The sequence below is a fragment of the Primulina eburnea genome, chromosome 10, assembly GCF_022965805.1.
Source record: "Primulina eburnea isolate SZY01 chromosome 10, ASM2296580v1, whole genome shotgun sequence".
NCBI classification, from domain to species: Eukaryota; Viridiplantae; Streptophyta; class Magnoliopsida; order Lamiales; family Gesneriaceae; genus Primulina; species Primulina eburnea.
This window is the reverse complement of record NC_133110.1, coordinates 1,748,362-1,771,200: the sequence shown is the minus strand read 5'-3', so window position 1 is coordinate 1,771,200 and position 22,839 is coordinate 1,748,362. Positions and strand designations below refer to the sequence as shown.

Below are 22,839 nucleotides of genomic sequence, written 5' to 3'. Positions count from 1 at the left end.
TTTTCTCTAAAATAATTTTTTTTTGGAAATAATATAATTTTTTTAACTTCTTTGAAGGAAAATTTTTTAAATAATTTTGAATAAGAGAAAATAGAAGGGTCCACAGAAAGCTAGTTGTTTGCAGGTGCAACCATACCTTGTCCGATTTTATTTTTATTTTATTTTTCCCCTTACCTTAGAAGGGAAACAATGAAATATGATTGGCTCTCCACCTTAGCCACACTGCATGGTCTTTTAACATCAATGCAAGCAAAAACCACTTTTCTAAATATTCATGTAATTTTATTTTATTTCATTTTATGTTATTTATTCATACAGCAGAGAAGAGTATAGTTAATATTATATTTTTCATTATATTATATATAATATATAATATCGGAATAGTAATTTGGTTCACTGGGAGAAGATACAGAGTTGTTGACGTTGACATTTATGAAGTTGACTTGGTAATTTACTCACAGGGTGGCGTTTACTATTCTCCACCCCGTAATTCTTTGATATACTTGTTCTTTTCCTATATTACTTACTCCAATCTAAATACCATAAAGACCAGGTAATACACCAACAGCCTTCTTGATTCTTTCCGTGTTTTTTCCTTCAACTTTGTCCCAATTTCTTGATCAATTCTTCAGTATAAATTAACACACATTTTTCATGATTAGCTGTATTTATATGCAGGGGAAGAGGGGGGTTGACAGGAGCAATATTGTGGGATATGGAGGAGATCAAGACGCCGGAACATTGGCAAGGTGTGTGGAAGCGGGTGGTGGTCGTAGGCGGCGGCGTGGCAGGTTCTCTTGTTGCTAAATCCCTTCAGTTTCACGCAGATGTCACCCTCATTGACCCGTAAGAATCTGGGACAAATTAACTTTTTTACCTGTTTTCTTTAATTGTATTTTAGTTACTCAAGGTCTTTTATCTTTGCTTCAAGTAGCTGGAATATTATTATTTGATCAGGGGCTTAAATTCCATCTCTGAATTCGAATCGAATACTGGGGGTATCATTATTTTGCTTTAATATCGATTGCACCACTAGATAGAAGACTGATTATTCTTGAAACAGATATGCTTCTAGAATTTAATCCGGCTACAGTGGGATCATGTCGGGATTTAACCGACGCTACTCTTTCTAGCTGATCGAAAGTCCGCTTATTACCGACATTAACGTCCCTCGTTTTGTTTATGCGGATGAGTACTTCATTATTTTTCCCAATGGGAATATCGAAGGAGTTGAGAAAATCAGAGCCTTTCTTACTCATGAGTCTTGCTCTGTCCAGTTGATTAATGAAGCTAAGAGTTGGGGTTCCATTAGATGCCATGCTACTCGTGTGGGTCGACGTGGCCTCATGGGATTATGTCTGAGATTTAATTGTTGGGGTATTTGGTATTTAGAATAATACCACTGCTCTTAGTTTCTATCTTTGGTTCTCCCGTTCAGGAAATGAGCTTAAGTATCCTTGTTTTGCTTTCATATTAATTGCACGATCTGAGGTTACATTGTAGGAGCAAATCTATATCAAGAATATTCAGTCCTCATTGCTAGTATATTGGGTTATATGTGAATGGTTTTTTTTTTTTACCAAATCATGTTATGCAAAATCTATATACGAGAGATTCCTACAAATTTTAAGTTCATTTCCCCTTTAAGCTTGATTCTGTTTCTGGGTTGTTTCTGTTTCATCGTATCTCGAGAAGCATATATATTTACAAGTATATATACATGATACATTAGTTACACATGTATGTCGCATTCTTGGTTCCTCTTAAATATAAGAAATTGCTTGCTGTAAATTCATGGCTCTGTCATCTATGCTTCTTCTATGATTAGTATATAAATATTTAATTTCTTCCTAAACATGTAAACTGTACCGTTAAATAGGAAGGATTATTTTGAGATCCCATGGGCGAGCTTAAGGTCAATGGTGGAGCCATCTTTTGCCGAAAGATCGGTGATATATCACAGAGATTATCTAACCAATGGGCGTGTCGTTGTATCCAAAGCCATAAACATTTTGAACTCTCAAGTATTGACAGCAGACGGCCGCCTCATTGCCTATGACTACCTTGTCATAGCCACTGGACACGATGATCGCTTGCCACAAACACGATCTGAAAGACTTGAACAATACAAATCAGGTACCACAAGTACATTATGCTGTGAGATTGAAATATGGTGTTTAGGTTGCTAGAAGTTCAAAAATATTAACGTTGCCATCGATTATAATATTTAGTGCAATGCATTATTTAGGCAGCAAATAAATGGTTTCTTAAAATTTTTCTATCTGCATGTAGAAAATGAAGAAATAAAGGCTTCTAGTTCAATTCTGATCGTGGGAGGTGGCCCAACGGGAGTTGAACTAGCTTCAGAAATCGCTGTAGATTTCCCGGAGAAAAGGGTTACCTTGGTTCATGATGGATCGAGGTTGCTCGAGTTCATTGGCCCGAAAGCTGCCAGCAAGACATTAGAGTGGCTCAAGTCGAAGAAAGTTGAAGTGAAACTGCAACAATCAATCGATTTAGACAACATTTCGGTGGGAAGCAAAAGTTACTTAACTTCGCGTGGAGAAACTATCAAAGCGGACTGTGTACTTCTGTGCACGGGTAAGCAGCCTGGTTCAGCCTGGCTGAGTGAGACTATGTTGAAAGGGAGTATAGACGGATTTGGACGATTGAAGGTTGATGAGAATTTGAGAGTCAAAGGGTTCAAGAATATATTCGCCATCGGGGATATAACAGACATTAAGGTGAGTCTTCGATTTTCTCAATTCTTATTGTTTCGATCGAGGGTGAGAATTTCTGTATGATCATCATGCTGCGTGCATATATATGAATCGTCAACCTTCCGAAACTCGTAAGAATGTGAACAACTTTAGATCCCTCGTATCTGATCATATCGAATCTTGCTTTCCAGGAACTGAAGCAAGGTTACTTGGGACAGAAACATGCTCTAGTTGTAGCAAAAAATTTGAAACTCTTGCTTACCGCGGGGAGAAAAGAAAGCAAGATGTTGGTCTACAAGCCGAAATCGGTTAAGGTTATTGTATCACTGGGAAGAAATGATGCAGTGGCACAGCATCCGTTGACAACCTTAATCGGACTTGTTCCAGGTTTGATCAAATCCAAAGATTTGTACGTGGGAAAAACAAGGAAGCAGTTGGGTCTCGACCCACGACAGGTCGATTCAAGAGTGATTTAATTCAATTTTTTTTACTTGATTTCTGCCTTCATGAGATGTGCATTTTATTCGTGGTGTTTGAATACATAATTTTTTTAAAAAAACTTTATTTCAGTTCATTTTGTTCTATATATTATGTTCATTATAATTTATTATATAACATAAAATCAACTGCTTGAATTTTAATTTGGAAAACAATTTGAAAGTAAGTTATATAAATTCTTAAAAATCGTCTAATATGATAAGAAATTAAGCACATATAAATAATTAAATGATTCAAATTTTTTTAAAAAAATCAAAATTTTTATAATATAATTGATATTACGTGCAACGCACGTGCATGATGCTAGTACATGTAAAAGGGACATTAATTTTACATCAGAGACCAAACAGCAAATTAATAATTTGAACAATGTCATGCAAAACTCGAGGTACGTAAAATAGATGCATGAAAGAAACCTTGAGATAGGTCATGAAGAAGATGAGACTGAATCCATGCTGCTGTTTTCATGAAGTCACAAATGACCACTTCAATTTAGAGACAGCATCAGAAATTTTTACTTTTCTGTTTAAAGGAAAAAATAAGGAATCTGATCCAATAAAAATCCTAAAAAGTGTAAAATGAACCACCAGTTTCCCCGTATTATCTCTTTCATCATCATTACTATACATTAGAAAACTAAGAACATCACTGCAAATACATTAACAAACCATTTCCTTCTAACTGGCCTTCTGTTCCACGGTCGAAACCCCCCAACTATTATGCATTCCAGCTTCAAAGAAAACATTGGTGTGATTTGATCAGAAGAAATGTTAGTCATTGCGAGCTTCCAAGGTTGCTCACTCTTAACATATGCAAACTGAATGTCTGGTGATCTTGAATGGATCAGTGGAAGTTATGGGACACCAGTCACTGGAAGAGATGCGGCATGGTTGGTTTGTTGGACGGTTGTTTTGTCACAGCTGGCGTTTTTGGCTTGCGGAATGCAAATTTTCGAACTTTGCTCCAGAAAGTGGACTAATGAGAGAAAGATTTCCATCCTCGTAACATCTCTATTGGCCTGGCAAAACAAATGCACATTAGATTTTTATTTAAGAGTGCAGGTGTTAGATTGTTCGTGCTCCAAAAACTATAGTCCGCAGTGATTTTGGAACTCGAGAACTTTAAATCATACAACATCTTCTAAGTCACTTTTCTATCACTATGCCACGTAGATAGCCTCCTCGAGACGTCAACAATGCCAATTTGAAACTCTTGAGAACCGAACACACAAACAGCTTTTATCCGGCTGGAGGCATTCAACCAATATAAATCGTATTAAGGAAAGGTAAATCAGAAAATTCACAGTACCTCTACAGCAAAGCGTGCCCATATCTTGCCATTCCGAGTTTCCATAACCCCTTTTAATATGGTTAACCCCAGGCCTCTAATTATGTCAGCTATTTCTAGAAAGAAACCTCTTTCTTCACAGAGCATCTGTCACAGAGTCAAAGAGGGAAGAACAAAGATTTTTGAGATTGTGATAACAGATGAGTTTTACTAAAACTCCGTAACTAGGGGTCAGAAAATGATTCCAGGACTCGTGACTTGAAAATTTACAAGAATTACCTCCACAAGCATTTGACGGGGTTGATTCAGATCTTCAACTATGAGAGGACAGACCATAGATTGAGAGCCTACTTCATAGGCCCATGTTGCTCCCCCTTCGAAGTTATTTTTCAACAGCAAACTGCCATCTGTGTTAGTAATCTGCAACTTAAACAAAGGATAAAAATCAGAATTTTTGCACTTTTCCAAAACACAAGATGCAACACCAGTTTTGCCACTGTGATCGACCATGCACAGGAGTTTATACCATTCACTATAATGATATGTAAATACAGTTTGAAATGTTATTGCACACCTTGGGCTCTCCAGCTTGCTTTAGCTTATCAGAATGTTTTGTAACACTTTGTAAAAAAAGCATATGTTTGATTGTACGTTCCAAAAGAGCATCCATGCTACACTGTTAAACAAAATAAGAATAATAAGCACCGGTTAATCACCACAAAAAGAAAAGTAAAAATAGGAGACTCAAGCAAAAAGTATCACCTTTGCTCCATTTGGAACAATTTGCCTCAACTCCTTGAAGCGATCTTGGATCATTTGCCGATCTTTTGGCCTAGGTCTTGGATTTTCCCCAGGTTTAAGCCTCTTGCGATTTAGTGTGGAAGTTTCATCAGGTTGCTTAGAGCATCCATTAGACACGCTATTATTTGGATTCATGTCATGACCCTTTCCAATCCATGAACTTATTTGTGATCCGTAAATGGAACTAAGCTGAGAACAGGTTCCTGAATCTTCCTTGGAAGAAGCATTTCTCAACGAACAAGAACTCATCATTCCTGCTGTTGCAATGTATTTTGGAACACCAAGTAACTCTCCCTTCGTCTGGTTAGAAACCCCACACCGACTATATGAAATTCCAGTCTTAGGTAGCAAGGAGCTGCTAGCATTGGTCAACGTTGTCCCACAAGAAACACTATCGTCCAGGACCGACTTTACAGCAGAGTAAACGTTAGATACTACTGCATCCAAGAGATGGTTAGGGCCAGATGAGATGATCCCACTATCCAGGTTTCCTTGGCTAGCAGCATATATTTCTGAAGACGCCAGACTCTTCTTAGAAGGAATATTCATATTTGAGTGCAAGTTTGGGGGTGATTTACTACTCTTCCAGCGACTGCTAAATATCTTGTTCTTAAATTCTGCTCCCAAAATATCGAACAAATCATCTCCAGACTGAGATTGAACGTACGATTCGTCATACTTGGTATCACTCATCGTATGACTCTGATCTTTCAATTTTTGTTTGTTGTCGTCTTCAACTAAACTAGGAATCGAATGTGCGACTGTATTTTGACGTTCGTTGTGTCCAGACATAGAAATCTCATGGGTAATTATATCGAGTTCTTTGTTAGACTTACAGAAGTAATTTTCCGCCAACTGTTTCTCCATGTGATAATGTTGGATGCCAGAGCTATTACCTAGCAAGGAATTTGTCCTCAAATGGTCGACAGAATCCGAGAAATAGGCCTCTCTTTTCAGTAAATTCACATTTTTAATCCCAATAGAAGCTGAACTCTTAGAAGTAATGCTTTCATTAACCGTCCTGCTCGCATTTGAGCAAGAGTCTATCCTTGACAAAGTTTCCACATTATGGGGCGTGGACACACCTTCAATGGAACAAGAAGTCGAGGTAGAAGTTTTACTCAGAGTAGGCAGAGGAATGCCACAGAGGCTATTAAAAGGGCCTTCACAGCCACTATCCGATTGTTCAATGCAACTTATACTGCCACGATTCAACAAACATGTGCTAGATGGGAAATCAAGAGTAGACCTTGGGACATTGACAGGAGTATGCTGGTTCATCCATATTTCCGAAATTGAGGGATAAACTTCAGTTTTTTCTGTCGGAGCAATCGTTGCTATATGATTGTAATCATGTAGTTTCATACAACTCGGACTTGAGTTTAAGACTTGAATTGCTGCAACAGTAGATTGCAAATCATTTCGAATTTCTGTAGTAAATGGATAAGAGGTTTGAGTGTGAAGAACTGAAGTTTGAACCGAGCATTCAACATGGTTGAGACTGTCAGCAATGAAAGAAGAAGCACTTACCGAACTCAAGAGACGAGTCAACATGAGCATAACTTCCAAGACATACTGGAGCCCCAAATCTTCGAGCAGGTTCTTTCGACATATAATTATCAGATAGCAAGACACCAGGTACCTCTCCCAGTTGAAATACTAATGTTAACACATCATGTACGAATCCCAAGTTCTCTCCTATCTGAGACAGAAACAATTTAATTACCGATTAAATTATAGCAGTATAAATGTGTTAAAAGATACTATGTTCTGTCATTGGATATTGGCTTTTTTAAGTTCTAGGGAAATAATGAAAAGAAGGTGCATACTGTCAAGTATGAACCAAATTGGACAACACCATGAGGAAGAACGGGAATAACTGCAACCGTCTGTTTAGGGAAAAAATAGCATTAGTTTAACAATTAAAGCATGGTGACATGAAACTAAATAAAAATATATATACCTTCATGCCAGCTGAAAATTGCTGGCATACCTCGTTTAGAACCTACAAGACCAACAAAAGACTACAAGTTAGCAAGCAAACACTCAGAGTCATTTTCACATCGATTGGAAATCTCGCAAAGTATCACATATTCATGATTTCTCCAGCATTCTATTTCATACCTCTGGCGGGTGGGCTTCTCCACGAAAATTCTCAGAAAGTATCCATTGATGGTTACCAGTGAAAGCAACTCTTCCAACTAATCTGAGAAACAAAATAAAAAACAATAAATTATATTTAATGAATCTTAGTACAATACGTGGTTAAGAGTAAATTGCTTTACCCTTCTCCCACAATATTAACTTGATTGTCCATCATCATCTTGTTTATGAGCAAAGACACTTTCTCTCCAGTATTATACTGGGACTGGAAATTGCTGGCGACGGTCGCACCCCATGAAGCATTGAAATCTTGATGTGTCGGATATGAGTTCAAATCGTAATAACATTCTTCCCAAACTAAAAGGCTGCCAAAGAAAATTTCAGCTCGATATTAACAAGACTCTCTTATAACTTAACATAGAGACCATTTGAATTCATGGAGAAAAGGTTCAGAAATGGAAACAAAGTTCAAGAAACAAGAAATTGTTGAAGACAAAACGAGTAAGAACACACATAGATGCAAACAAGAACATATTCAGAAATGAACAAATTCTTGAAAAGGAAATCATAACAGTTCAAAACAAATCTGTTTTCCCTCCACTGAGATTCTCCAGGACAAATTGATTCAGCCAAGCACAAAATTACAAAATCAAAAAAGGAAAGTTACTAGATCACGAAGAGAAAAAAACGACAAGCATATCCAAAAAATCTGTAGCACGTCAAATCATGTTATGGTTACCTAAAATTATTCACTGATCAAACAAAATACAACCTCTTATCTGAGGATGGTTTTTGGGTTAAATTTGGATATTTGTGTAGGCATAAGAAAAATAAATTAATTAAAATGTACCAGAAATTTATCATTATTCTCCTATGTGCTCGTCATTATCAGTACTTGGCACAAAATTTCAAGAAAAAAAGAGAATGATTGCACGTAAATTAATCAAAACTATTGAAAAAAGGTACACAACATACTGTAATATTTTACCAAAAATTGACCCCAAAAAAACAAAAACAAAAATCGAAGCGCCCACGCTTGAAGCAAAAAGGAATATAAGCAGCAATAAAAATTGAAGACCGAAATCCAATTTCCAAAAAAAGAACAAGAAACCACAAAGGTTGGAATTGTTATTATTTTTTTACTTTAAATTCCACAAAGCTGTGATTTTTGCAAACTTACTTGGGGTTTTGGTATCCAATCTTCCAGAGAACAGCATATGACCACTGATCGAAACCGCAAAGAGTCTTCAAAGCCTCTTTCAACAAGTACCCCATTTCTTTCAACTACTTAATATAGTAGTAACAGTGCCAACGAATGCACCAATGAACAGCAGAATATGAATATTCTCGTATATATATATATACACACTAAAAAAGCAGCACCCAGATATTCAGTTCAAAGCTTACAGAACAATGGACTAAAGTAGTATTCCTCTTAGAAGGAACCACTTTTCTCTTCTCCTTCTTTTCTTTCTCCTCAAAATGTAAAATGGGTCGCAGGCGTAGGCTAACTCCCTCTGCAAGAAGCACGGCCCGCCTGTTTCGTTCTCAAACCTCCGCTCCTCTTCCTCTCTGGACCCAAATCGCCTGTTAGCTTCCTCTTGCAATCCATTCTCCGGAGAAAATAAGAACAAAAGAGAAACGAAATGAAGCTGAGAAAAGCCCCAGAGCTTGAAGAAGACACTTCGAAGTATTCTACACTACCCCACAAGTTTTAAGCTCGCAGTTAACTACGAGAATCACTTTCTCCATCCTCAAACGTGAATTTCTCGGTTAATATTGCAGATGTGGGATAAAGATCAGAGCTTTAAGTGGTTTGGAGATGAAATAGCATGCGGGACGCGACTGTGTTATTGTGTTTCCGACGCTTTTGTCTTCTCGGCTCTCTATTTTTTTCCTTATTTTCCTCGCTGCGGTGAAATATGAATGAATGATGCTCTCTGTACCGCCACTCTTTTTTCTTTTCTTTTTTTACTCCACTTGACAACTGCGGAAGATGATGGGATTCGATGGATGGGGAAATGTGCTAAAATGCGCCATGATTAATCAATTAGAAGTGGGTGGGTCTTGGAAACGAGCCTGACTTTGGGTAAAATTACAATATCTGCCATTATTTTTTGAGTAAGTCTCATGTGAGACCAGTCTCACGGATTGTGAGACCGTCTCACACAAGTTTTTGCTTTATTTTTTTTAATACGAACTCGCTCTATCTTTTGATCTAAATGGAGTTTAAATAAATCATGGAGTTAATACGATAATCTGTAAATTATATTAATTAAATAAACTGTATTAATCAAATTATGTGCGACATATTTATCCAATATAAGATATTGATAACATAAATCAAACTCAATTCATCCAGTATTTTGTTGTTCTTATGAACGGTGGGTCAGAGCAAATATCATTGAAATTTAATTAATGATTAATTGATTATTATAATTTTGTCAATTTGATTTAAATTTAGTTTCTTAATATTTTATATTTGATAATTTAAAAAAATATATATTATTATTATATTTAAAATTTTAGAATTATCTTTTTTAAAAAATATTACATGGTTCAGACTAGTTGATGCTAGTTGTGAATATACTGATTTAAAAATGTTAATTCGTTAATTAATAAAAATATATAGATTTCATATTTTTTAAATTTTTTTTATTACATTAGTATTTTCAGTATGTCTTCTACTAGACAAATATATATTACTAGGCAATCAACTCAGTTCATATATATAATGACATTGAAAGTAATCATTTTAACGAGTCACATCAAAATTTTATTTCACAAAATTTATATATAAGACAGTCTTTTAAGAATTTTTGTATTAATTTTTTTATATATAACAACATACATGTGTGAGTTTTTTTTTTCACTTAAATTTAAACCTAGATATCACATTTATTGGGGAAAAAAAATTGGTGTTGTCCTAATGTTTTAATTTTTAGGAACACATGGCATGACAAATTCTTGTTATATATTTAGAAGAAGGATATTTTGTCGGCCTTTTCTCTTATTTTTTTCACGTAATTCCATAGAAGAATCTTTGGAATCGGTTCAGTCAAAAACTGTTCCCTTCAAATTATCACCCAAAAAAAGCTGAAATGTTACTTAAAAAGAAAAAGCAAAATCTGAAAATAGGGATATTTAAAATATTAATTTAATGGGGGTAAATAAAAAATAATATGAAGATTTTATTTCACACCAATAAATTTTATTTTTTTTTTTTGGAACATTGTTTTACAAATGAAAAAGACATTAAAACCACCTTATATCTTAATTTTACCAAATTAAGATTGCACACTAGAAATACAGATTAAAAGTGTTTAATATAATTGCACTATAATTTTTTTCAAAAATCACACGTTATCAAAATAATAATCACATATTAAAGACTACAAAATAATTCTAAACATTCTGAGGCATAGCTTGGTACACATGATATGATAAACATATGATATATAATATAAGGATGTGTTAAGGATAAATAAGATGTAGGATATTATATTTAATGTTTGTTATGATTTTGATAAGAGTGATTAAATTTATATATTAGATTGTAATGACAAAATTAATCTTATCATAATAAAATTTATAATTTCAAAATTGTTGGTTGAGTTCATATTTTTTATTTGTTCATGCGCTAATAGTGGTTGCATGATTTATTTATTTTTACCTAATTTCATATATTATATAATATGATAATTGAACTCTTGATTTGTGAGTCAAGTCAAATATCAATTTTTAAGGTTCATCGTGTGATACTAATAATTTTATTGAGATTTATAAAAAGTATTTATATAATTATTCTGAATTCATTTATATAATTATCATACTGTATAATATATAAAAATAAATAAAATATTTATTTGATTTATTTTCTACCTACTACGTAGATTTATAAAAATCATTTATAAATTGAGAGTAATTAAGTCATTTGTAATATATTTTATATTTAAATTAAAATTATCACACATAATAGAAAGAACATTTATCCTTCTAAAAAATTATTTATCAAGAGAATATCATGAACATTTTAAAAAAATACCAAACATAAGATAAAGAAAAATTATTTATCGATCTTTCTCTTTATCTTTCGTAATAATTATCCCCATTTTCTGTCCAAACAGATGCTAAGAATTTTGGTTGTAGCTTTCGCCTGGGTGGAGACGGTCAGACTCAAGAGGATGTACTTCAATTGGTGTCTCCTGTTGAAATTCCATCGTTGACCTCATTATCTGGAAGAAACTACGAGAAAGGGATTTTAGGGGTAAAAAACGGGGAGTCTCTCTCGACCGCAGGATCTCTGTCGGGTGAGGACCACGATCCACCGGAGAATGACGCAATTCTTACTCACCTCGTTTACTTCTTGATTTGTACCGTTTTATTATAAATTTTAAAATGACGTTGACGGGAAAATATTTTTTTTTAAGGATACCACTTTAATTTTGAAACTGAAACAGAGGAAATTACGATCTATGTTTCGCGGTCATTATCATCTTCATCCAATAATTATCCTGAAAAAAGCGACATGAAAGACGGAGTTGTTCATGGTACCATATAGATAATATCTCGTGTTATTTCGTTACTAATACAAGATATATATTTTTTAATAATAAAATATATAAAAATGATTAATATAATGCTTGATTTGATTGATTAATTTGCTTAAATTTAAGATAATGTGATATTATCATTTTTTTTGAAAATATTAGTAAAATATTTATAATATCATTTATTAAGGATAATATTGTAATTTCAATTCAACGATCTGATTGCTTTGAGATAGATGATTGATGATTTGATTGATGTAAGATAAATAATTGATAAATGGATAAATAAATTGATGTATCAAACATGAGATTAGATTTGATAATATAGATAAAAATATGAATAAATAATATAACGAATCAAACGGTACTAAGTGTTAAATCGAAGATAAATTATTATTATTATTATTATTAGTTGGTTTGTAAAAATTGACCTTCTTTACTTAAAAATGGAATAAATAGGTACAGTTGGGCAAATTCATGCACTTGTGCAGTTATACGTGTGAGTTTAGTTGGATGGATACATATATTATTGTGAAATCGAACAATAAATAGGACAAAAAGAGATGAAGGAATCATCTATTTAAAATTTTAATCATATTATACCGATTAGTTAACTTTTCTTTAGTACTAAAAAAGAAGGGACTTGAACCCTCGGCTAGGCTAGGGGTGAGACCAACTGGGCTACAATTCCGATCTCGATTAATTAACTTTAATCCAAAGGGTCTTAGATAGATAATTGGGAACAAATATGGTGCATGTTAATTCCTTATTAAATCAATGTCTTAAAAAATTCCTAGTCTATTTTGTTAAATAGTTATATAATCAAATAAAAATAGTTAATGTTTGGGGTTCTTTAATTAAAATGAATAATCAACACAAATTGTTGATACTATATCATATTTCATTTGAGAGTAGGTCTCATGTGAGACCGTCTCACGGATATCAATCTGTGAGACGGGTCAACCCTACCCATATTCACAAAAAAAAGTAGTACTCTTAGCATAAAAAGCAATACTATTTCATGGATTACCCAAATAAAGATCCGTCTCACAAAATTTGATCCGTGAGACCGTCTCACACAAATTTTTGCCTTCATTTGAATCCATGGAGTTGGATGATGCTAGGAATATAGTCCATTTAATATTTATTATTAATATCTGATTTAATTGGGACAATTTTTTTATCGCCTTAATGCAAATCAAGTAGCTAGATTTAAAGATAAATTATAAAAATATAAATAACTTGTTTTGTATGGAGAATATTTTATTATATATTATTATTGTATTATGAACTCCACCCCAGCCGTTCGATGTCGGGAACTACGGACCCAGGCGAAATCAACGGCTTAGATGACCTATATATGGAAGAATCGAAATTAAATTTATTTAATATAATTAAATATTAATATACAATCACTGGGAATAATAAAAAACTGTGGGGAGGCGTAAAAAGATGGGTCAATAGTTAGTTGGTTGCACATGATTTGGTGAACTTTTACCTTTTTTCATATGTAATATATTAGATTTATTTTTTAGAAATTTAAATTATCATTCCCCTACCATTTTCTTATTAGAATAATTGGTTAAAATGTGTGCTTTTAACGCACTATGATCTAATTTATACGTCGCATTTATTTATTTACTATCGAGACAGCTGTAATTAGTTTAAGTGAAGTAGTTCTTATATCTATAACATTTTGTCACGCATAACACTTATCTATCTATGTTATATCGACGATCGTTTCTAATATCATTTGACATAATTAATTTCTAAACTTATGTGAACCCAACTGCAAAATAAGATCAGCTGACTAGTATTTTGTTGTTGCTTCAGACATAACTAATTCAAGTTGTAATAGAAAACCTATCATAATCTCTTATTCTTATATTCAAACTTTTTATTACTAATAATTAATGAGTGACGTGTATATTACATCTCGTTATCCATCTAATCCACGATTTTTTTTTTTAATGAAAAAATTTATATTTTAAGCTATTTTATTGCCCCACACAACATGATAATTATAATTTTATTTTCATTGAAAATATATGTATATACGTAAACCTCGTGATCGAATTCACGCCGAAAACTAAAAAAGGACCATATTACATAGCTCAGGCTAGTAGGACCCAAGACAACTTTTTTCTTTTTTTTTTTTTCTTTTTTTGAGAATCCAAGAAAACTTTTATATATGCATAATTAGAAAGAGTGAGTCACTAAACATTTATATTATTATTATCCTCACGAGAAAGAAAAATCCTCATTAAATTTCATCATAATTAATTGGAAACTCCCACGTTTATTGATGTAAATAAGTGGACCACCAAAATCATATTGCATATCGTCCGAATTCAAAAGAAAAGATTCGACGTAAAGACATGAAATTTAGAATTTACTTATTATACTAGGGAGATATGCCACGATGCGACAAGGAGCTTGAGAATATTGACCCTTTGATTTGCACTAATCCTCCACAAAAAATCGTGAGCTTTTCTATACATCCGTAAAATAACATCAAGAAATGTTAGCTTGAATCCAACTGAACAAACAATAAGCCAATTTTATCGCCCACTAAAAAAAAAAAACTTGGGATGGGTCGATATTAATCCATTGATGTCTTCTCCGATTAATTTGTTCAAATGACGTTCTAATCGGATTAATTTTATGATCATGACGATTAATTTGATATGATATTATTTGTTCAATAAAGTGAAAAAAAAAACAAGAAAGTTATTGAAAATTCTTGGCCTTAAAAGGGCAATCGATATAGATTTGGTTGAGCTTTTTGAAGTATAAAGTTTGAAAAGGAATATAATTTTGTAAGATTATAAGATGCTGAGATCTATGGCATTGACATTGTATGGTACCTTTTCTTGTGTTTTAAAAGGAGTAGTTCCTCTGTTGATGTCACTATTTTCTAAGTTGCACAATTTATGGGTCAGTTAATAATTTTCATAAAACGAGAACAAAAATAAATTGTCGGTAATATACAGTATTTTTCATCAAAATTATGTGTGGATCGAGTTTGAATATTTGTCAATGACATAATACTTTTATATGTTTTAGATTTAAAATACTAAATGAGATGAGCAATTATATGTTTGAACTTGTTTTATTTTAGAATTTCAGGCATGAATTCAAATTATATAGTTGACTTGGTCAAAATAATTAGCATATTTTGAATTTTGGGATTGACCCTAGTTTGAGAAAATGGTGAATGTTTTGAGTCCGTAACATGGGTAGGCCATTAGGCATGGGAATGCGTCGGACCAAATTATGCCTAATTAATTACTAAGCATTTCCCCTCTTTTGCATCGAAATTGCAATGATACGATACATTCTTTTCGTTTTGTGGAAATGTTTTTGAAAAATATTATTCCTTGCAGTTCACCAAAATGGAAATTGGAATAAAATTATTTAAATTAGTATCTCTCTTTCTAATTAAATACACACTATTATTTATTTTTATTCAACACCTGGGTTCGTATTCTGACATCTCTCCCATCGGAAGAGTTTTATTATATCAGTATACCAAAAATAGGATCACCCATTATTAATATGACAAAAACTTACGTGATACGGTATCATATGTCGTATTTTGAGAGACGAATCTCTTGTTTGTGTCTTTCATAAAAAAAATATTACTTTTTATTATGAATATCAGTATGATTGACATATTTCATAGATAAAGATTCTTCAGATCGTCTCACAAGAAACATATTCTATTATTATTATTTGTTTGCATGCCATTGTGTAGCTCTAAAATGTGGGTAGCAACACAATGTTGTACCGATACTAAATCTACGCTAAAATAGTGGCTCGTAAATAGTCTAGATAACCTTTGATCACATACAAAAACTCATACAAGTAAATTTAATGAGAATGATATCCTATCTGACCTGACCAATAAAAATAGAATTAATTTTTTTTTCTAAAAAAAATATTTTTCATTCTAAATATGAGTCAGAGAGACTCGTCTCACGAATTTAGATTTGTGATAACATCTCACATAAGTTCTACTTTTAATCACATTTAATATTAGTAAGGCGGAGGATGGTGTTTATGAAAAATAGCTTCATTTTTTTTTTTTGAAATCGAAATAAACTTCATTTTGGATATTTCCATTTGTAACTAATTATGTAACAGTTTCATTCTTGGTTGATTTAGGCCAAAGCTTGATGTTTTTAGTTAATTATTTAGTATTCTGAATGTAGGATGGACTTAAATGAAAACCATCTTAATTTGTGGATATAATGTATAAATTTCCGATTTATTGAGTGAAAAAAGTTTCCCATGAATTTTTTTTAGTATCTTCTTTAAAAAAATAAAGAAGGCTTTCCAGTTGCGTGCTGGAATTTGATTTTTCATAGATTCGGGCTGTGGTGTTGAGGCCTTATAATATAATAGATTTAGTTAGGGCCGGGCTCATATTTGGGCTCTTAGAGTCAATCATCGGCCCACAACTAACTAATCCAAGGAATAACTTCGGTCCAAATCATCGGCCCACAACTTACTATCAAACATGTTTGCGAGATCACGAGCCGAATATCCTTAGACTTGAGTTTGGTTTGATTAAATTTTTGAGCTCGAAATCGAGCTCGAGTTTGGTTTGATATGAATAACAAATGAACTCAAACTAGCTTTTTATCGAACCAAACTTCGAATAGCTAGTAAACGATTTGATCATTTTGATCTCTAGGTCCAATGAATAACGTGTATAACCAACATTTTTCTCTTTCTCTATTTTTAAGAATATACCATTTCCATTGATTATCCCAAAAGATCTTGCTTTACTTATAGTGAAGTACACTTTTTTTTTTTTCAAAATAATGACTTAAATAAAAAAAACATAATTACTGTTCTCAAAATGAAAAGGCCATTTCCCTTAAAACAGAAAAAGGCTTATATAAATATATATTATATACCAATTAAGGACACGCGAAGTTAAAGTCAAAATCATACGAGATTGTTAAGAGAGTGTTTGAGAGAGTTTATAATAAGCATTTCATATACTAGCTAGGTGAAAGTGTTTTGGAGTATTTGTGAAAATTAGCTTCTGATTCAATTTCTATAAATTGTAACCAAAAACTAAAAATAAGATTGAATTTTTTTTTTGCTCCTGTATTTTTTATGGTTTAAGGTCACAATTTGAATCCTTAAAAAATTAATCATATTCCACAATTACTCTAAATTTTTAAAAATATTTTGGAGGTTGTTGAAAATATTAAATTTATTTATATATGAGTTGTTAAGCATTTCTAATTAAATTCATAAAATTTAAAATAATGTTTTATTACAAGCATTTTATATTTTAAAAATCAATTTTTTGTAACCTACATTTCTAGGTTTATTTATTAATTTACATATTTTGTGCATTTATAAAAAAATTTATTTGTTTTTTCATTAAGTCTTATATAAATTTTTTTATTTTCATGTTATAAAAATATAAATAAATTTTAATACAAAATTTCAAAATTTAATAGTATTATATAAATATATTGTTGATCAATGTAAGTATCAAAGTTTAGATAATTAAAAAAACAAATTATGTAAGTTCAAGATAATTTTGTAATTTTCAAAAACAAAATTTGAAATACTAAAATATTAACTTGTACTAACTTTAACATTTTTTTTTCCAAATACTTTCTTTCTTTAACTTTTTACCTACTTTCAAAAAATATTTAGAAAAAATTATATTTCAAACAAACAAAACTCTCCCACACACTATAATTTTAGTCAAATTATAAAGCGGCAGGCTTCTTAAGCCGTAAGGACAACAATACTATTTTATTTTACCATGTCACTATCTGGCCAATCAACTTATGGCACGTGTATGTTTGAAAGTCAACCTTTACATCGACCATCGAATAATTCCATTTTGTCGCATAAAAAAAGGTATATCTATACATCGATCCATAATTTATATAATTTTATAAAAAAACATAAATAAGATTTGCATATAAAATGATATGTTTCTCTCATCATACATAAAATAACTGATGAGATGCATCGGCTCGATCTACAAAAATAATGAAAAGTAATATTTTTGAAATAAAAAATCATATTTTTTTATGAATTGAGTCGGATAGTGTTAAGATTGGACTTGGACCTAACTCAACCCCAAAAGCTAGCTCAAGGGAGGAGGATTATCCAAGCCAATATATACAACTCCCAAGTTATTTATTCCACTGATGTGAGACAATTAACACACCCCTCTCACGTCCAGGAATGAACATCTGGAGCGTGGATTTTACAAATGACCCAATTATGGACAGAACGGGTGGCATAATTATAGGCAGTCCAACACATAACGGTGGAACCCGGGCTCTGATGCCATGTTAAGATTGGCACTTGGACCTAACTCAACCCCAAAATCTAGCTCAAGAGGAGAGGATTGTCCAAGCTCATATATGCAACTCCAAGATTATTTATCCAGCCGATGTGGGGCAATTAACAGATAGAAGATACATCTCACAAAATTTATATATGGGACAGTCTTGTAAAACTTTTTGTTATAAAATAAAACTTTCGAATAAATAAAATAATTGATTTTCAGAAAATTAAAATATCGAACAACAAGCTACATAATATTTTTTGAATTATGTAAATTTTAAATTAGTCGGAAATATAAAGTTCGGAAACATTAATGTCCTATGTACTAAAAGTCAATTTTATGAAAGTTGCTAAAAATTTTCAAGTCCGCAAAATTTAATTTAATATTTTAAAATCCGTCGTTTTATCTAGAAAACCTGTTCCACTAGATTTTCCAACCTTATAGGTCTATTTGATCAAATTTATCTTTTTATAAAAATCTTATACCTATATTACCCTTCATTGATAAGCATGGAATTAATCACTTTGACTAAGCGTTGTCGATGTGACCAAAGGTTCCTATCCTTGTAAGAATGCTTTAAAATAATTAATACACATTATTATAATATAAGATTTTAATTTATAATTTTATTAAATTTAAACGGATTTAATATAAATCTACCTTGTAAGAAATAAAATTACTTTTTTAACTTTTATGATTTTTTAATATATTAATTTAAGTATTAGAGATATTTTTAAATAGTAGGTCTCTTGTAAGACGGTATCACTGATCTTCATCAGCGTGTTCATATTTACACTAATAAGTAATATTTTTGACATAAAAAATAATATTTTTATGAGTTATCCAAATAGAAGAACCGTATCATAAAATTGACTAAAGAAACCGTCTCATAAAAGTTATTGTGATTTTGAAATTAAAAATAATATTTAGTATTTAATATATGCTTATCAATATTCATATGCAATGGCCTCACAAGTTTTATATTGTGTATAGTAACCAAAATTGCGCTATATTTAAATGATAAGAAACAAAATTTATTTCAAAATTTTAGACAAGTTTCCTCTATAACTTATATATATATATATATATATATATATATATATATATTACAATATAATATCTATTTACTACATTAAATAATTATTAGTGAATTTTCTCTATAGTTTGAAGTTGAACAATTAGGTTTTTTGGTATTAAAATTTCATAAAACGGATTCTTATATGAATTAAATTGGATGTTTCTTTAAATTATGTTGGCTTATTCTCCTTTTTCTCTCGTTCAATTCAAAGCCAAAGCCATAAATATGCCGCTATTTCTTACCACTTGACTTGGAAAATTCCCATTTATTTCAACTTATTTTGAACATTCTGTAAAATATAATTTGACACTTAATTCTATCGGCTCAAATCCATACAAATCATTCAAAGTTTTGAATAATTTCCAATCTTGAAATGGATGAACTCGATATACCCCAATATTTCATCTGCCCCATATCCCTCCAAATCATGAAGGATCCTGTCACCGTCATCTCCGGCATCACCTACGACCGTGAAAGCATCGAGCGATGGCTTCTCACCGCCGCGGCGGAAGGCCACTCCTCCGCCGTGTGTCCTGTCTCAAAGCAGATCCTGCCTCTGATGAGCTCGGACTTGACTCCGAACCACATGCTCAGAAGATTGATCCAAGCCTGGTGCATTGCCAATGCTAAAAGTGGGATCGAACGAATTCCGACTCCGAAATCTCCCGTTCACAAATCTGTTGTATTCAAACTCATCCGCGATATGAAAAGCGGGAACCCTTTGTTGCATTTGAATGCTATTAAGAAGTTGGATGAGTTTTCCAAAGATAAAGAAAAGAACCAGAAAGCCATGGCGGAAGCCGGAGTACCGAGAGCGATGATTTTTCTGATCCTGAAGAGATTTAAAGAAGGTAAAACCCTATTTCTTGAAGAAGCTTTGAGGATCCTGAAACTAACATGGATTCCCACAGAGGAAAACAAGAAGATTGTTGAGGAAAACTTTGACTTTATCCATTCTCTTTTGTGGGTTTTGAGCAGTAATGAACTAGAAAATACTTCCAAGATTCATGCTCTTAAAATGTTGAAAAATGTGACAGAAGTTGCGAAGATCAGTCTCCTGGAAAGATTAAAGCTCAATTTCTTCAAAGAAATGGCGAGTATCCTTCACAAGAACATATCTCCTCAAGACAACAAATCTGTTCTCCATGTTCTCATACAAACTTCCCCTTTCGGAATGAACAGGATGAAAATAGTGGAAGCCGGCGCCATATTCGAAGTTATGGAACTCGAGCTTAACAATTCCGATAAAAAAACCACAGAGCTTATCTTCTGTCTGTTGGCAAACTTGTGTTCCTGTGCAGAAGGCCGGCAGCAGTTTTTAAAGCACGCCGGTGGGATTGCCTTGGCCGCAAAACGGTTGCTGAGGATTTCTCCGACAACTGATGATCGAGCACTTTGCATAATCGAATCAATTGCTCGATTTGCAGCCACTCAAGAGGTGGTTTTGGAGATGTTAAGGGTGAGTGCTGTGTCGAAATTGTGCATGGTTCTTCAGGCGGATTGTGCGGGTTATTTGAAGAATAAAGCCAAGAATATTCTGAGGTTGCATAATTATGCTTGGAGTAACTCGCCTTGCATTCAAGTTTATCTTTTAACTTGGTATACCCGATGAAAAAGGGCAAGTCAAAAAATTATATATATGCATGCATGGATGTTTTTGTGTACGTTAATGTTGTCTTAAATCCCATTTATAATAATAGGAAATTGGTAAAATTAAAATTTAGGAACAAGTGCAGTTCCTAGTTAAAATTTATAATCTGGTCTTTCAATTAAGAATCATAACACATAGCTCAAGTGTTTCATGAAAACCTATTAATCTCAAACAAAATTTAACATCAAACAGTGCAAGATCGAACGATGGTTACTTCGCTGGTTAATTTGTAGATTATTATTTCCTGCAGGGTTCCAGGATTTGAATTGTATTTTTCTTGCTTCTCTAGCTTCACCTTGTCTCTAATATTTCCTATGTCACTGTGAGTTTTTCCTTACACATTCGGTCCAACATCCTTCAACCGTTGATTGTATTACTATTATTCCTTGTGAATATAAATTCCTTATACATTGTCGGTCTAATAATGATAAATAATTAAACATGACCAAATATCCTTAGATAACCTGTTGTGTAAATTTATTATCTTTTTAAATAAAATCACTAAAAACGAAGACCACAAACTGTTATAAATCAAAGAAAAAATAATGAGTAAGTCTTTTGTGAGACGGTCTCACGAATCTTTATCCGTGAGACGAGTCAACCCTATCGATATTTACAATAAAAAGTAATACTCTTAGCATAAAAAGTAATATTTTTTCATGGATTACCCAAAGAAGATAACCGTCTCACAAAATATGACCCGTGAGACCGTCTCACATAAGTTTTTGCCAAAAATAATAGATTCAAGTGTTGATATTTGAAAATATAAATAAAATTGTATTTAATTTAAATCAAAAACTGTTAGTGATAAATTAGTGATTTGGGATTAACTTAACTTTTAATCTTAAAGTAATTAAAATAAATTGTATACTCGAAATTGACAATAACATCCTTTAATTGATCGTATTTATTTTTGGTAAATTCTTCTGTACTCTCAATTCGTAGAATAAGTTACAAAAAAATATAGTTAAATTTTTTAATAATATTAAATATAGAAAGATACAAAAAAAAAAATGTTAAAAACTATTACTTTTATTTCATCCTAATATACATTGTCATTAATAAAGCGAAGTGTATGAACAATAAATAAAGTGCAAACTACATTCGCTTTGATTAATCATAATATCAAATAAAATCTTGTTAATAGTCGTTAGAGGATCGGATATATAAAAAATATAAAATGAAAAAATATTAACCATTCGAAAGTACTAAATATATTTGTATTTTATCCCAAACTAATTAATAAAATTTTGGTACATAAATTTTTTATTTACGTCCCAATAATTTATACATTTTTATAAAAAAATATTATTTTTGTTTACATTTACTAATTTAATTTGTCGATTTATTATTCGATTAAAAAAATTGTTTGACCCACTGGTGTTTAAGTGTATCTGCAAACGTGCAACCTGATCATGTCAAAAATGGTTGACTTGTCGCTTATTCGAATTAGTTTGTTACAAAGAGAGCTTGATTCATTCGTGGAGGCAAACACCAGCTTCCTTCTTCACCCCTTGGCTTGTTTCCTCATCTCCCAGTAATTTGATACATTTTTTTTTTTTTGGATCGGTCGACTGTTTTCGTTTGTGGGACGTTCGATTTATCTAAAACGACGAGGTATGTTTGTTCTCGGCTTCATCGGATTTCGATTCCTTCGACTCATTCATTTCGTTTCGTTTTCATTTAGTGTCTTAATGAATTGTTCTTCTCAATAGTCACAGTTTGAAAGTATATAAATGGTTACCTTAGCACTTGAAATAGTTATAAAAATTGCAAAAGGAAAATGAAGAAGAAATACTTGCACATATGCAGATGCA

At 32.2% G+C, this 22,839-nt stretch overlaps 3 protein-coding genes across 6 annotated transcripts; 2 read left to right on the top strand and 1 right to left on the bottom strand.

Moving 5' to 3' along the window:
* The first annotated feature begins 570 nt into the window (after window positions 1–570).
* LOC140842374 (uncharacterized) lies at window positions 571–3,294 on the top strand. The gene is made up of 4 exons (XM_073210225.1): window positions 571–846; window positions 1,880–2,136; window positions 2,293–2,744; window positions 2,912–3,294. The coding sequence occupies exons 1-4, from the start codon at window positions 716–718 to the stop codon at window positions 3,194–3,196; spliced, it is 1,125 nt and encodes a 374-aa protein (XP_073066326.1). The 5' UTR covers window positions 571–715; the 3' UTR covers window positions 3,197–3,294.
* Window positions 3,295–3,703: 409 nt separating this feature from the next.
* On the bottom strand, window positions 3,704–9,441 carry LOC140842373 (transcription factor LHW-like). 4 transcript variants are annotated; one of them, XM_073210221.1, is made up of 12 exons: window positions 8,817–9,441; window positions 8,590–8,693; window positions 7,592–7,774; window positions 7,431–7,512; window positions 7,270–7,311; window positions 7,136–7,195; window positions 6,837–7,008; window positions 5,268–6,736; window positions 5,080–5,181; window positions 4,785–4,931; window positions 4,527–4,652; window positions 3,704–4,236 (listed from the first exon to the last, which is right to left on the bottom strand). In XM_073210221.1, exons 2-12 carry the CDS (start codon window positions 8,682–8,684, stop codon window positions 4,072–4,074), a joined length of 2,643 nt encoding a protein of 880 aa, XP_073066322.1. In that variant the 5' UTR covers window positions 8,685–8,693; window positions 8,817–9,441; the 3' UTR covers window positions 3,704–4,071. The 4 variants fall into 4 exon arrangements, with proteins under 4 accessions (XP_073066322.1, XP_073066324.1, XP_073066325.1 ...); XM_073210223.1 differs by having other exon boundaries at window positions 5,268–6,703; window positions 8,590–9,440; XM_073210224.1 differs by lacking the exons at window positions 8,590–8,693; window positions 8,817–9,441 and adding an exon at window positions 8,149–8,217 and having other exon boundaries at window positions 3,705–4,236.
* A 10,268-nt stretch (window positions 9,442–19,709) lies between these two features.
* LOC140803647 (E3 ubiquitin-protein ligase PUB23-like) lies at window positions 19,710–21,127 on the top strand. The gene has a single exon (XM_073159549.1). The coding sequence runs from the start codon at window positions 19,745–19,747 to the stop codon at window positions 20,981–20,983; it is 1,239 nt and encodes a 412-aa protein (XP_073015650.1). The 5' UTR covers window positions 19,710–19,744; the 3' UTR covers window positions 20,984–21,127.
* The last annotated feature ends 1,712 nt before the right edge of the window (window positions 21,128–22,839 follow it).